Genomic DNA, 17,255 nt, shown 5'->3' on the forward strand with positions numbered 1-17,255 from the left:
TTCTTTTTTCTTCTCCATTATCACTTTCTCCTCTCAGTTGATGTCTGTGAATTAATAACGTTTGTGTATACTTGTTTAACATGAATGGCTAGTTTTAGAGAAGTTGTGATGCATTTTAAAATTGATGGAGTGTCATTGGATTTCTTTTGTTTCTACGTGACACATAAAATAGTATGTGATGCTTTTGGAGTACAGTTAACTATAAAACTTCTGTATGTATCTTGGTAAGGATAGGAATTTGAGCTCTTTTAACATGTTCATTTGAAATCATAGTGCTAAATTTACTGGGTTAGGTAAACAACATTTGCATTTCTTTAGAAGTTTTTTCTAGCAACATATAGTCTTTCTCACTTTTAGAATAGTTTCTATTAATACAGCATGTGCAAAGTGGAGGGGTTATGACATGGGCAGTGATGTTATGGGTGCTTGAATCATAATTGTTAAAACTGTTTCTAGAGAATTAAATCTACTCAAAATCAAAAACACTGTTTGTGTATAGGCAAGACTATTTTTCGTAACCCAAACAACCAAATTTCTCTCTCATCATAAAAAGATGAGTAATATTTTGTTTAATTTGTGTTTAGTTTTTGCACCTAAAACTTAAGATTTCATTACTGAAGTATGTTAAATTTGTTTTCCAGTTTACTCATTGCTATGTATGAACTCCATGTTTTTGACTCATAATTGTGAAATCTGTTTCATTTCTTCTGTCTTTCCCTTGGCCTTTTCTCATTTAGTCGAATTGCCCTAAAATCTTTCTTATTCTGTTTCTTGGCTGCCAATATCTCAATTTTATTCTTTCAGTAACCTTATTCAGAGTTTCCTTAGTTACAGGAAAGAAATTCTAATACTCTAGCCTTTTCCCAATAGCACAGCTTGACTTGATTGAGTGTTTTATCTACTTATATGGAAAACAAAAACGAAATGTTTAACATTGATAGAATTTTGTTCATTTCTATGATTTGCTTAATTAATGAAGTTAGAAACTACTTAATCTGCTTCCTTGCCCAGCCAATGAGGAGAGAGGTTTTACTGTTCAGTTGCATGTAAGCATTATTATTTGATTGAAGGGCTGACCTTTCTCCTCTTCCTTTCTCTTCCTTTTTCTGGCTCTTGACTTTCTTGAAATATTGAACCTTCTACTTAGGTTTTGTTTTTGCTGTGGTTTATTTTCACAGGTTTTCTTTAATCTTTTTAAGTATTTTAATTGTTAAAGTTTCCATTTTAATCAAAGAGTATATTATTTTTCAGAGTATCTTAAAGTGAGGTCACATGACCCTGAGGAAGCTATTAGACATGATGTTATCGTGTCTATAGTTACAGCTGCTAAAAAGGATATTCTTCTGGTCAATGATCACTTACTTAATTTTGTGAGAGAGCGAACATTAGATAAACGGGTAAGTAGAAATAAGTAATAATAAGTAGGTTTTTATTTTTAATGTTTGAAAATAGTATTTCACTTGAAAATACTGTTTTTTAATAAATATAGTTGTTAAATTCAGTATCTGAGGCTTGAAGGAAATAATGTGAAGGGAAATGAAAAACTACTACTACATTTTACTGAATTTGTACAATAGAAGCAGTTTTACATTATAAAGAAAACTTTTTTTGTTTTTATTTTAAGTGGAGAGTGCGTAAAGAAGCTATGATGGGACTTGCCCAAATTTACAAGAAATATGCTTTACAATCAGCAGCTGGAAAAGATGCTGCAAAACAGATATCATGGATTAAGGACAAATTGCTACATATATATTACCAAAATAGTATTGATGATCGGTAAGGACACTATATATGTGTATTTGATGATTTGGGGTATAATTTCTTGATCTGTTGCTTTATGCAAACTGTTTTGATTGCCACTTTAAATTTTCTTCTTAGTTTTTACTACAGGAGAAATGAAATGAGTAGTTTCTCTTTTTCACCAAAGCCACAAAAGAAGCAGTAATGTGCACAACTTTAGGGATGGGTACATTTTTTATATTACTTTTTATGCATTATTTGTGAACAGAGTTAAATCTGAAAGTAGGAATATATCTAGTTATAATTTAGTTTTGTTTCATAATTGTGTTATAAGGAGTCTCAGTTTTTTCAAATGAAATTCAAATAAAAATAAACTGGATTAAGGGCATTTTAAATAGAACCAATTCCTAGTCAAGGCTAAATACAGTTTATAAATTTGTTTAAAAATACATTATCTGCCTAAGGATAGATCTTGTATGGATCTCAGTCCTTTCGAAATCAGTAAAGCCACAAATCCTGTTTACAGTCTGAATTGACAGCTTATTAGTAGGATCTAAATGGTTATGCCTATAGCAGGTTAGAGTGAGAAAAGAAACAGAGGTTTGTATCAAAATTTGAAGATTTGTAGAAATTAGAACCTGAGGTCTTAGGGTTAACATTATCTAAGAAATTTATTTTTATAAAAGTAGTTTTTAGACTTTTGAGTGGCTGGTATTAGTGTATAGAATTTGCATTATGACTTTCTAGTACATTTCTTTCTTTTTTGGGGGGAGGGGGTAGTGCCTCTTCTTCTGGGCCTCTTCATGCAGTAAGCCATGGTGGGGGGAAACAGAGGTGCCATCAAAGCTCTAGGCTAACAAAGGAAATGAGAGAGAGGACTTAGTAATTTCTGAGTACTTTTAACCAGGCTGTTTTTCATGATAATAACTTTAAAAAGTCAGGAATTTGTTTAATATGTATTTATTGTATATTTAGAATTTTACATACAAATTTAGTACATTTAAAAAGAGTCAACATGGTCCCTTCTTTGTGCTTTTATAGATTACTTGTTGAACGGATCTTTGCTCAATACATGGTTCCCCACAATTTGGAAACTACAGAGCGGATGAAGTGCTTATATTACTTGTATGCCACACTGGATTTAAATGCTGTGAAGTATGTCTCAAATGTCACACTCTTCTTTTCATCTTTTGCACTATTGGATTTTATGGAAAAGAAACCACAAATAGCTGTATTTGAAAATGTAAACTATGTAAGGGGTAAACATCGTTTTAAAGGGTCAAGACACAATAAAATAACTCAACTTTTTTTCTTTTTTTAAGAAGTTTTGTCAAAATGAGATCAAGCAACTTAAAGCAATTAAAAAGTAGAACTAATTGATTTGGAATCTTTTAGAATTTGATTTTTTTCTAAGGTTTTCATATTGTTGGTATCTCTAGAAATGTGATATACCTATTTTTTTTCCCTTAAGGTGTTAGAAAGGTCCATATTATGAAAATACTATCATCTGATTCTTAAGTGGTACTGATTTAAATTATGATATAAAGCAGTAGGACACAACCTTTTGTGCTACATACCCTCAACACAGTATTATAGTTTAGTAAAAGGGTAAGCACAAACTGTGTGTGTGTGTGTGTATGTGCGTGCTTGGGCACGAGTTTGTTAATTTACTTGCCATACTGGGGATTGAACCCAGTACATTTAACTACTGAGCTGTACACCCAGCCTTTTTTATTTTATTATGAATCAGGGTCTCATTAAATTCCTAAGGCTGGCCTTGTACTTGCATTCCTCCTGCCTCAGCTTCTATAGTTGCTGGAATTACAGGTGTGTGTAACCATACCTGGCTACAGATATATTTTTATGATCACATTGTATTCAAAAAGTACCTTTAGATGTCTGGGTAGTGAGTTAATATTTGAGACATGGAAGACACATTGCTAATCTAATTGAATCAAATTAAGGATTAAGAAGTTGAGGTCTAGGGATTTACTGTAGATCTTAGAAAGTGTAAACCCATAGTAGTCCAGTGGTTTACAACTATTGAGAATTAACATGTTTAGAAATTGGAGTTTGAAAGAGCCATATGTAATTTTCATTTGTACTTCTGCTTAATGGGACTTAAGACTTCATTTCCTCCTTAGTAAAAATTATACATTACTGATAATTTATACAGAAATGTACATTCCTTGATACCCATTGTATTTCAGGCACTGAAATATGCATTGTCTATGAATAGTTTGGCATTATAATGGAAAAGTAGTTGCAAAAGACATACTGTGACCCATAAAGCTTAAAATATTTATTATCTGGCTTTTTACAGGGGGAAATAAAGCCCTATACAGCCTCTAGTTCAAGTGGTATTTTTCTGATTTTACATATAGTAAACGGAATTACACAGAAATAATTAACTTGCATAAAGTCAAATCAGTTTTAGTAAGAGAACCATGTTTCAAAATCAGTTCTACTTGGTTCCAAAAGTCATTGTTTCCCTACTGTATGTAGTAAAATATACTAACTATATTTAATTTTATTACATATATTGTAAATTTTTCACTGCATTGGAATGCATCTTAAAATTGTCCTTGTTTTAGTTTTAATTGGTGGTTCTTTTTCTTATGGTACAGTTGATAGCCTCTTAGATTGGATGAGATATGGCATATATATCCTGTTTGAAACAGTCTTCTTATTGGAAATCAAAGCATATCTTGACTCCTTGACTCAACTCAAATATCATTTAGCTGTAAAAATGAAGTGAAGATGCTTCTAAACAAAAAACGAGAATTTGCTACTTCAGATCTTATGTGAAAAAATTACTTAAAGAGTTGTTTGTTTTTTTGTAAGAAAGAGAGGATATGCAAGAAGCAACAAAAATTTCAAATATGTTTGCAAATCTAAATAAAGGATTATAAAAATAATAAGGTTTTTTTTTTGTAAGGATGATGTAGTTTTAAAAGTAAGCATGCATCTAGGCTGATATTTAATCAGCATACTCCCTGCAATTAATTGTATGTGAACTCTCTCAAGTGTCCCTGGAACCCTCCGTCCCATAGTTCCTTGTGTCTAGTCATAGAAGGAGGGTCTCCAGGACATTCTTCTACTGCCCACTGTTCTGGTTGGTGCCATGACATTGTGAAAAATTTTGGACCTTATCAGACATAAAACATGTAAGATAATAGGTAAGTAATATGCACTAAAAAGTGTTCTAATGTTCTTTTATCATGTAAGAGTAAGAATAGACATGTCAACTAGTTAGATCATATGTCAGATATACATTTTAGAAATTTAACAGTCACCTTTAAAAGAATGGAATTAGTACAGAGTTTCCAGATCCAGGGAATGAAAAAGAATTAATAAAAACTTAATACCAGAAATAGAAAATAAGAAAAATAATTGTAAGTAGAAACACAAATTATAAATAGTACTTATAAAACAAACCATATCAGACATTACTCTTCACTTAAATGATAAATATATTTGATTGAATTTAAAAATAAAGCACTCATTAATAAGAGATATTCTGAAAAATAATGCCACTGAAATGTTGAAAGTAAATTTTCCTTTAGGCCTGTCCTTGCAAAGACTTTGATTCTACAAAAATAGTTAGTGAATAAAATATAATTATTTAAGTTAGGTATATATCATTTTATCCTCACCAACTTTGGAGTTAACTGATCCACAGTAATACTTGCCAAAATTTTAGTATTTACCTGTGTTTTCTCCAAAGACCATTACATTCTTTATTCTGTAATGATAATAAATTACATAAATGTGAGTTATTACGTATAATAAAATTAAAATATCTATGAATATACCATCCAACTTGTGAACTCGTTGCCCTTCCATCTTCCTATCTTTTTCCCAGAGATAACCTCTAGTCTCTCATTTTTCTTATATCCTATAAAAAATACCTTTGTGTACGTATGGATGTGTAGGTATCCCTTAATAATATTTCTGCTTCTTTTTGAACTTGATGAAAATGGAATAATTTTGTGTATTGTCTCGTGACTTTTTTCATTCTTGTGTTTCACAATTCATCTGTACTATCATAAATAGTGAAAGACTATTTATTCACTGCGGTATAGAATTACATTATGTCATTAAGCCACAGTTTTATTTCATTTTTTCACATTGGAAATTTGTCTCAATAGAGAGAATGGATGTGTGTCTTAATTCTTTTCATGGTATTTATTGGGAATTGTACTCACCAGGCCTACAGTCCACCACTGAGCTGTACTCCAAACCCTTTCTTTCTCTCTCTCCCTCCCAATCCCCCCCCTCCCTCCCTCGATTCTTCCTTCCTTCTAGTAGTATTATGAATATTTAAAGTTTAGTGCATGCCTGCAGGGGTTTCTCTAAGGTATAATTACATATTTTCCTTAATTTAGCTACATTTTGGAATCACCTTGAGAGATTTAAACAAAACCGACACCTGTATCTCTCCTTAAAAGCTTCTCATTAAATTTGCCTGGAAGACAGTCAGGGCATTAAGGGTTTCAGAAAAACATTCAGGAAATTCTAATGGACAGTCAGTTTGGAATCACTAGTGTATAGCTAGGAGTAGAATTGCTGAGTATGTTTATTTTCATCATTATAAACTAGTATTGAATTGATACTGCTTTATAATTCTACCAGTGGTTTCTGACTTTCTGTATCCTCCTGTATATTATCGGACATCTTAAATTTTTGCTAGTTTTTTGAGTATTTATCTTTAATTTTCCTGAATATTGATAACACTGATCTTTTCATAGCTTTATGGACTGTTAATGTTCTAATATTATCATAGTTCTTACCACTTGTGTATTGTAACACCTGTCTTTATTCATTTAAATTACCATTCTAGCCCAGAAGGTGTTTAAATGTATGACCTTATTTAGTCTGGAAAGGGCTTTAAAATAGCTCCTTGGTAGGCAGGTTCCTGGTGAGAACTTGTTTGGTAAGGATTCTTTCTTATTGTTGAAAGAGGCATATATTTTATTCTGTGACTGTTTTCTTTTGGGGAAGACAAGATATTTCCTAAATGTAAGACTTTTGACATGAACCAATTTTTGGGTAATCCTGAGCAAATGAAATATCTTGATTATTGAAAAAGAGGCAAGCTTAAGTACCATCTGATAATGGTGTGTATTTCCACCTCCAACATGTTTCCCAGAACTTTTTTTCATTATGAGAGTAGGGGTTAGTATCACATGTCTTAGTTGTGATCTTTTTCATTTAGTTGGTTCTCATCTAGACAGAGTCTGAAGGGTGACTTGCCCAGTTGGAAGCAGAAGATTTAGAACTTTTGGTATGGTAACAGGAACACCTGAAAGAGAATTGACTGTTTAAAATGCTGCATAATAAAAGAGTATCCGGGTTCTAGCCAGAGTTTTCACATTAAAGTGACAGAACTAGAATTTAGACTATGAATAAATAAATGGATATTTCTCTTCTTATTGTAATATTGCTTCTCTTAGTATAGCGTTTTTCCCCCACCAGAAGAAAGGCTATTTAGATAGGCAGTAAACAAGAACAAATTGCTGCTTAATGATTACATAAAAATACTTGAGAGGACAATAAGCTAAATATGTTTTATATGAGTTCTTAGACAATGATGGTCACTTTTTAACTTCAACTATAGTTGTAGCTTATGGTGAGCTTTAGAGTTGTTCCAGATTTCATCTTTAATAAATAACTATAGTAGATTAAATAATTTCCTCTTTGTTTTAAGTAAAAGCAAGTCTCAACCTCCAGGTCTTTCAGAAATTGTAAGTTATGATTAGTAATATGAAAGAGAATGCATTGACTTTGGATTTCAGAAGTAATTTCACAGACAACTACCCTGCTTCCTTAAAAGTTATATTTTAATTATGTAACTTATATAATTTTTAGGTTTTTATAGTCTTCTGGAGAATGGACATTTTGCTTTCAGTGTTTATATTAATAAATTATGCCAATGAAACTTCCTGAAATTTTAATAACTTGAAAATAATAATAAAGTATAACTGTTTAAATTTCACATTCTAAGTTGAAAATGCCCCAATACTGTTGTTTTGTGAGTGTCTTTTTTTTTTTGTATCAGAGATTGAACTTCGAGGCACTCAATCACTGAGCCACATCCCCACCCCCATTTTGTATTTTATTTACAGACAGGGTCTCACTGAGTTGCTTAGTGCCTTACTTTTTACTGAGGCTAGCTTTGAGCTAGAGATCCTCTTGTCTTAGCCTCCCAAGCTGCTAAGATTACAGGTGTGGGTCACCTCACCCAGCAAGTATCATTTTAAAGTGACTGCTGTACAGAAATTTAAGTTTCCAGATTCAAACTAGTTATTGCCTTTAAGAAATCCAAAGGCATTTTAAAACATTTTAAAGGAGAGAATGGAAAATTAAGCAATCTTCTTTCCATCAAAGGAAAAAGAGATGTTTTATATGCTTCTGTTTTTATTACTTACTTGGCAAGTGCTTTGTGTGTATGGTCACAGAGGTTAATGAAGTATAGATAATTGAAAATAAACCAATGAAAAATATTTTTTTTAAATTTCTTTTTAAAATTTTAAAATGTGTGGCTCTGATATTCTATAACTTAATATATTAACACTAGTTGTTCTTTGATTTATATATCTTTTTTAATTACCTAAGTTCTTTTTTGATTTAAATTTCTGCCCAAGAAAAAGACATTTATTAGGAAGATATCAGGGTTTTTGCCAAATTGAAAGAATATTGACTTTTAGCATAAATAATTCCTGTCAGTTTAAATGTAATACAATACCTGTTTTAGGAAAAAAAATCCCCATTTTTTTTCATAACTATACCTCTTTTCTGTTTCTGTCTTGGATTCTATTTTATTTCACCTTCTATAGGATCTTCTTCATTTTTTCCTTTATTTATTAAATTTACAATTTCTCCAATTTATACCCTTAGCCTACAAAAGTGCTCTTATTAATGGAAATACAGCTTATTTTTAGACAAGGCAAAACACAACCACTGTGAATCTCTTCTTTTGATCCTGTTTTTTTTTTAATTGTTATATTTGACCCCCCCCTGTACATCATCAATTACTAAGTCCTGTGAATTTTCCTATGTCATCTTTGGTAATTTGAAGCCTTTTTAATAGTTATGTACTTAGACAATTCTGGAAAGATTTTTTTTAACCTATTTTGTATGTTTGTGTTTTTTAGAGCATTGAATGAAATGTGGAAATGTCAAAATCTGCTCCGACATCAAGTAAAGGATTTGCTTGACTTAATTAAGCAACCTAAAGTAAGCTAAATTTTAAAGGAAAAATTTCTTTTGATGTTAAGTTTTGTAAAACACACACATTTTAGTTGCTGTTTACCATTGCTGCTTTGTATTAACTGTGGAAGAGTTCTGACTAAAGATAGAACTTAAGATTCCTAACTTAGCTGCAATTTTTAGAAACTTATTACATAGAAAAATTTTAAGAGTTTACTAAATCTGTAAAAGGTGATAGCATCAGAAAAGAGAATGTACTTCTGTGCATTTAAAAGTTTTTTGGTATCTTTAAAAATAAAGAAATAAACAATAACTCAGTGTTATTGAAAGCTTAAAAAAATAGAATAAAATTACACTTTTATTTTGCCACACGAATACTCTCCATGTCTTTGTATACTCTTAGGATTTTAGAAAGTTTTTATAATCAGGTAATTATAGTACAGTATCTTTGTATTTTCTCTTCCAGTTAATATTATGGTGATTTTAATGTGTTGCTTGAACATCTAATTATAGTCAAATGATAATATTCATCTAGTAAAGTATCATTTTCTTTTTGGGTATTTAGAATGATTTCAGTATTAGGTAGGCCTATAAATGTTATAATTCATCCAAAACATATTGCATTATTGTACCTGCTTATTTTAAATTGTACCTGCTTATTTTAAATTGCATTGAGGGAAAACAATAGTATTATCTTTTATTTCTTCTTCAGTCCATAGTGATCTCTCCAGACCCTTTCATCACACAAACCTCGTATTTGTAGGACAGTCAGTAAAGCAGTATAGTTTTATCTAAAAGGAGAAAGCTTCCAGTTTCTCTGGGCATAATTTGACTAATTGCTTTAAAAATCCATAAATTAACAGCAGTTGTTTTAGAGATTTGTAGTGATTCTCTAACTTTTTTTTTTTTAATCTTTAAGTGTGGTTTGAAGATTTCAAAGATATTGTACCATTTGTTTGCCTAATTGAAGCTTATGTCTGAGTAGTATTTTTGTTTTGTAGGCTAACAATAACCTCTTTATGTTTTATGGAATATATATAACCTGTTTTCTATGATTGTTGAGTGTATTGAACCTGTTGGAATATGTGTTTTCCCTTATGATAAATAACTAAAAAAACAATTCAGTGATTTTTCTGTTTTCTTTTTCTGAACCCTAAATTAGTGTATTTCAGTCAGTAGGCATGTGTTTCATTGAGTATTATTATGCAGTAAGTCATTGTGTCTCAGTGAGTAATCTGGGCATTAAGTGCTGTTACTTTGAGCAGTATTAATTTATTTCCTCTGGCCAAACATGCAACAGTGTTACATAAAAATAAGAGATGTTCTTATATTTATGTGTATAGAATTCTTGACTTGGGGTATCATTGAAATCATGATAACCAGGTAGTATGCTAAATATGTAGATCATGTATAGCACATTCACATCATATTGCTCAGGATGTGTGAGATTTTAATCAAGTACAACTTTGCCTTTGACTGAATCTTTCAGCTTTTACTTCTTTAGTAGAACTTCTTTATCTTGCCTCTTGATAAAAACTTGAAAGGATCTCATGACGTTTTTACTCAGTCATATATGGAATCATAAAATAAAAATCTCAGTTCATTTGCAATGCTTAGTTTCTTTCTACTTTGTGTAATTTTGTTTTTGCTTGTCTTATAATAATTATCAAGTAGGAATTCTCGGTAATATGTGGTAGGATTGAAGAAGAAACAAAATGGAGGAGGATAGTACTCCAATAGAGTTGTGTTGTGAGAAGAATTAGTTTATAATTGTTTGTTTATACTAAGATTTATAATAGACATAAGTGAATTAAAGTTAGAAAAAATTCAAAGATATGCTTAACTTTTGGGTATTTATATTTCCTCATATCTTATCAGGAAGACTTAACGGTTGGTTGGTTGTTTGGTTTGTTTGTTTATTTATTTATTTATTTTGCTTTCTTTATTATTCGGTTTGAGTAAGCCAGTTTTTAATTTTTGGCTCAGCAACATAGCCCCTCTACTTCATTGAACTGAATTAATTATTCAAAAGTGACTTTTTTTAAAAAAATGTTTTTTAGACACTGATGGGCCTTTATTTTGTTCATTTATTTATATGCAGTGCTGAGAATTGAACCCAGTGCCTCACACATGCTAAGCAGGTGCTCTATCACTGAGCCATAACCCCAGCTCCTCAAAAGTGACTTTTTAATTTTCAGTATTGCACTTTTGTTGGTTCAGTCTCTTTTCATGTGAATCAACTTCTTGAAAGCCCAGCACAATCTCTTTCATCAGTAAATGAAACAACAAAAATTGTATGTTTCTTAAAGTATTGCTGTTTAGTATTCCAAATTTCAAGTATTTGGGAGTTAATTCTTGTATTTTATTATGCTTTGTCTCTCATTTCCTTTTAAACAGCTCCTTCAATAGGGATGGTTTATTTATTTTATTGACTTTAACCCAATATTTATATAGCTTAGTATTTTTAAACACAGTTTCTCAATGACATGTTTTTGGTTTTATAAAATATGACACTGTCTGGGCTGGGGTTTTGGCTCAGCGGTAGAGCGCTTGCCTACCACGTGCGAGGCCCTGGGTTCAATCCTCAGGACCACATAAAAATAAATAAATAAAATAAAGGTATTGTGTCCAACTACAACTAAAAAATAAATATTAAAAAATATGACACTTGAAGATGTATATAATTAATCTTTTTATCTTTTATATATGTGAATTCACATGAAATAGTACATGAATGTATGTGCAGTACAATGTGGTGAGCACATTTATTCAGTGAAATTACACTTCCCTGTTAAAACCCATACCTAGAAATCTTAGAAACAGCTTTTTAAATGTCTTTTTCCATTAAGATCTTTGCCATAAGATTTATTACTATGCCTGAGAAACCTCAAGTCAGTTGAAATTTATACATGTGTCAACTTTTAATTTGAGATAGGGCTAAAAACTTGAAAACTAACAAGTTTTTAATTATTTTATTTTCCTTCTAAAACTTACCCCATTCTTTCAGCTCTAAAACTGCAAAATATCTACCTGTCCAAAAAATGTTATGTAGCAATCAGTTTTTTAATTGAGAACTAACAAAACAGGGTGAGGTAAGAGGTGATGAGAGTGGAAAATGTGTTCACTTCTACCTCCCATCTAATACATTTAGGGTTTAAAAAATACCTCGGGAATATTTACAGTAGCCTGGAAATGGTGGCGTACACCTTAATCCCAATGACTTGGAGGATTGCAAGTTCAAGGCTAGTATCAGCAACTTAGTGTCCTCCTGTCTCAAAATAAAATAAAAAGAGCTGGAGATGGAGCTTATTGATAGATGGTAAAGCTCCTTTGTATTCAGTCCCCAGTATGCCCCCCCCCCCCCAACAAAAAAAAAAAGGACATAGTTGTGGTAAGGGCATGGAACTGGAGAATTACTAAGTTATGCATACCTAATTTTTTGAAAAATATAATGTAGATTCTTGTCAGGAAATTTTAATTTTGATTTTTTTTTTTTTTTTGTGATTTACAGACAGATGCCAGTGTCAAGGCCATATTTTCAAAAGTGATGGTTATTACAAGTAAGTTGTTTTAAATCTATATAAAATTTAAGATTTAATCAAAATAATTCTTATAATTTGTTTCATTTTAGGCTTTGAAAATATAGCAAATAATTAATGCATTTTTACTTGATATTCAATAAGCAACTCAGCTTTACTTTTTTTCTGATTTTTACTTGGCATATGATATAGAATTTCAGATTTTCTTTTGTAAAAACTTGAGTTGGAGAAAGGATTTATTGCATAAATTTATTTCTGAGAATTCACTTAAATCATTATATGAGCTTACTTTAGTGCTTTGGTGTTGGTTACTCTTCATAAAATGTGAATATTAAGAAGCTGATTTCACACTGAGTGAAAATTGAATATATCCAAGGACTACATTAATAGTTTCTTTTGAAAAAAATATTTATTTGATTTAAGTGATGCTCAATAAATATTATTTAATTGCATTGAACAGTATGTGTAGCACATCTTTATTTCTTGCAAGAGTAGGGAAATAACTATGTTTGTGGTCATTTCCTTTTCCTCCCACCTTGACATTACTGTGTATAGCAGATGTGTTAATCAGAGAGGTAATCAGAAATACCTGGCAGAATGAGTCTACTGAACTTCTACTTGATGATAATGAAAAGATCTTAAGATGGATCTGAGATGCTGACTATTGCAAAACGTGTATGGAAGTAATGCTAAGATATTGAAGAGTGCAGTAACTTAATTCACTGGGTTTTAGGTTACGTGATTGGAATTTTAGTGTGAATAGATCTTTTAAGACCAAAATATATTTCAGATCTGGGTAGATAAAACTAGTTTTCAGTCTTTTTTGATAATGTGCTACAGTAAGTAGCTTTATGCTTTTTTTTTTTTTTTAAATCACTATTTTCTCTGGCTAGTATCCTCTTAAGAAGATGATCCCCTATATTCTTTCTGTTTTTTCCCCTCTGTCCATTTTCTTCAAGCAAGGTAATATTTTTCACTTTTTGTTTGAGGAAAGCTAGTATCCTATAGGTGGTTAAGGGTATTGTGACAAAGATGGGGTTGCAAGGTCGATATATTTGTATAATGTTGAATTTAAAGTTTTGTTTTATTTTCTGTTGCCCTCAATCTTCCATCTCTTCCCCTTTTGCACCTCTCCTCTTTAATAACTAGGTCTTCTTATACCCTTTAACATGATGCCTGTTAGGAAGGGGCTGTAAAATGACATTTTCCAAAACTATTTAAAAACAATACTGCCTTTTCCATAATACCATTAAACTCCAGTGAATTGCTAGTGATGTTTGGATCAGTTTGTAAAGTGCTACACTAACAGTTTTCCAGCTTTCCTTCAGGTGCTTATTGTATGCTGAAGCTTATTGCTTAAAACTTACACAAACATTTAGTTTGTCTTCTATATGTACTGTGTTTTATCTGTTGTACTAATATATGGAGCCCTTTCTTTGCAATGAATTTTTTTTCTCATATAGAAAACATGAAAAGATCATATAGCAAGTGTTTAGTTGGATTAATTTATTAATGTATTCTTTCCGCATTTAGTGATTCAGTTATTCTTGTTAAGACTTAATATACATTTTCAGAACTGTGGGAACTTGAAGATTGAACTTACTGTATTCATACTTTAAGATTCATTTGAATTTCTACTACTTTTTTCTATCCAAAGTTTTGTAATTTCTGTTCTAGGCTAGTTCTTTATAACAGTTAAATAGCTGGGGTGGGGTGGGAACACCAGACTAGGATCAACATTTTATTAGTTCTCTTAGGTTTTTTGATTCACAAGACCCATTAGAGTAATATGAAGTCTCGTACAAAGACTTAATCTCTTCTCATACAGTAATGACATATCCAACAGTAAAACTGGAAACAGCTTACTTAGTATATGTCAGTTCCAGACAGCAAGCAGACAGGATTTTCTCTGGACTGGCATAATAATAAACATGGAAATATAAGAAAATAGTTCCTTAAAGATAAAACTTGGTGATTTATCTTTTGCTCTGAACTTCAAGAGAACAACATGTGCCACAAGCTTGAGGGAACACTAATAATGAAATGGGCATTATTAAGGTTGATCTTGATATCTTTAAATGCTATAAGAAGTTATTTAGAAATAGCCAGTGCAGTCATTTCCTGCATAGATATCTCTTCATAGTGACCCTGTTTTATATTTCTAGAAAACAGATTTTATTTGTGAAAATTGACTATTGATGGTACTTCACAATTTATTTTATTGAACTAACCTGAACATGTAGATAAGGATTATTAATCAAAATAATAAAAAATGAGAAGTATTGATTTTTTAATTATTTTGAGCAATTTAAAAATGTATTTTAATTAAATTTTAATTTATTTTAAGGAAATTTGCCAGATCCTGGTAAGGCTCAGGATTTCATGAAGAAATTCACACAAGTGTTAGAAGATGATGAGAAAATAAGAAAACAGTTAGAAGTACTTGTTAGTCCAACATGCTCCTGCAAACAGGCTGAAGGTTGTGTGGTAAGGAGAGAAAGAAATAATGTCTGAAAAACACCCAAATAGTTTTTGTCTCCCTGCCTTAAAAAGTAATTTTCATTTATTATATGAAATTTAGAAAATGTAATATAAGTAACAATACAAATAAACTATAATCCCTCCATATAGATAATTGTTAATGTTATGGTGTGTATTCCAAAATGAAATCATATTACATATACAGTGTTAAATATTTTACTTAATTAGTCATTTATAGTATTATATAAATAGCTATATAGCATACCACTGAATGCATATGCCACGATTTACTGAATAGTCTACTTTTTTGTACATTTAGATTTTCCCCCACTTGTTGATTAATGCAAAGAACTGTATAATATTTCTGCACATTCTTGATCCTTTATTATACATTCTTAGGAATATAATTGCATGGTTTAAAGGTCCATTTTTTAAAATCTTCAATATGTATTGGTACATTGCTTCCCAAACTGGTTAGTTTTTACTAACTGCCAGTGGTGAGAGTGGCCATTTTCTCTTTCATAATGTTGGCCAGTATCACCACTAGAAACAAAACTCAAATAAAAACCAACAAAAACATACTTATTTTGTATTTGTTGGTTGCTAGTCATCTAATCATCTTTTTTTCATGAGTTTCTTATCTATTCATGCTGCTTTTGTGAATTTCATGTTTATCATTTTGCCTATTTTTTATGGAATGGTATTTATCTTATTGATTTGTGAGTTTGTCATAATGGCATTGTCTGTTAAGATATGAATAATTTTATGTCAGTTGTAGTTTGCCCTTTGATTTATGATGTTCTTTACATATCATAATTTTTATTTTTATCTAGCTGGGTCATGAGGTTTTTGCTTTTGGTGTCCCAATCACAAAATCCTATTCTATTGCAAGTCAGTGAAAATATTTACTAATGTCAGTGTTTCTTAATCTGTTATTCATGTATCTTCAGAGCTGCTTTTTAGAGAAAGATGATTCTTGGTTCTTCTACCCCAGGTTAATTAATTAGAATTTTCAGAGTGAGGTCCAGGAGTCAGTAGTTTTAAGAAGTTTCTCTGATAAGGTTGCTAAAGTTTGTGTGTCTACTGGATCCTTGGTTTTATTTTATATTTTTATCGTTTTGAGCTTTTTTTTTTTTTTTTTTTTTTTGGTAAAAGACATGATATAGAAATCTTTGTTTTGTTTCAAATTTATCTCCAATTATTTCAAAATGTTATATTGAATAATTTACCCTTTTCCTATTTACTTGAAATGTTACCTTCCTCATACACTTAATTCTTAAACTAGTTTTAAAATTTTTTTTTGACTTATTCCATTCTTATTGATTTGTTTATTGCAGCATCAGTACTACATGGTTTTAATGTAGTATCTTAATAATATAATGTAGTGATTTGTTTAAACATATTTTTGTGATATTTAAAAAATCTGCATTACAGCGTGAAATAACTAAGAAGTTGGGCAACCCTAAACAGCCTACTAATCCTTTCCTGGAAATGATCAAGTTTCTCTTGGAGAGGATAGCACCTGTGCACATAGATACTGAATCTATCAGGTATTTGTATATAAAAATATTAAGTTTTCATTACTATTCACCCATGCATTTAGGAGATCAGTGACTATTGGGTACTGCTATGTGCAAGGCACCAAACTAGCTACTCATTTATGTATACTTATGTAAATTTGCTCCTGTGTATATATACACACACACATTTCTGAATTTATATATACACATATGTGCACTCATCTGTGTATATATTTATTTAGTTTTTCTTCTTTTTAATTTTAATTTTATGCATTGGTTCAACTTATATGAGAAATTGTCAATCCAAGTCTAGTATTATGTGTTAATAATATACCAGGAGTGCCTCTTTTGTTAACTTGCATAGATAAGTTAGGTAGCATAAATTTTAGTTACAACCTCAGGAAAGAAAAACTAGATGAATTTGTTTTGAAGGAACATTTGATGTATTTTCACAAATATATGAGAACTGAAAGTGTTTCTTTAAACAACTCTCATTTAAAGTTTCAACTTTGATCCAGGTGGAGTGGTGCACACCTGTAATCCCAGCAGCTCTGGAGGCTCAGATAGGAGGGTTGCAAGTTCAGAGACAGCCTCAGCAACTTAGTAAGGCCCTAAGCAATTTAGCAAGACCCTGCCTCAAGAAAAAGAAAGGAAAAAAAAAAAAAGGCACTGGGGATGTTGCTTAGCAGTTAAATGCCTCTAGGTTTAATTCATGGTTGGTGCCCCCCTCCCCCCAAAGAAAAGTGTTTCAGGTTTGATACCA

The 17,255-nt window shown here is 31.0% G+C and overlaps 1 protein-coding gene across 7 annotated transcripts in view; it reads left to right on the forward strand.

The window, feature by feature from the left end:
- Positions 1-17,255, forward strand: part of Pds5b (PDS5 cohesin associated factor B) — a 193,993-nt gene that overhangs the window by 100,008 nt on the left and 76,730 nt on the right. For all 7 annotated transcript variants that reach the window (XM_046454163.2, XM_046454164.2, XM_046454167.2 and 4 more), the window contains exons 11-17: positions 1,252-1,397; positions 1,625-1,776; positions 2,782-2,895; positions 8,898-8,979; positions 12,464-12,512; positions 14,839-14,978; positions 16,407-16,522. In XM_046454163.2, the coding sequence (XP_046310119.1) occupies positions 1,252-1,397; positions 1,625-1,776; positions 2,782-2,895; positions 8,898-8,979; positions 12,464-12,512; positions 14,839-14,978; positions 16,407-16,522 (799 nt within the window). The remainder of the gene's footprint in view (positions 1-1,251; positions 1,398-1,624; positions 1,777-2,781; positions 2,896-8,897; positions 8,980-12,463; positions 12,513-14,838; positions 14,979-16,406; positions 16,523-17,255) is intronic.

The sequence above is a fragment of the Marmota monax genome, unplaced genomic scaffold (assembly GCF_021218885.2).
Source record: "Marmota monax isolate L192 unplaced genomic scaffold, Marmota_monax_Labrador192_F-V1.1 WCK01_AAM20220418_F8-fsc00011, whole genome shotgun sequence".
Lineage (NCBI taxonomy): Eukaryota > Metazoa > Chordata > Mammalia > Rodentia > Sciuridae > Marmota > Marmota monax.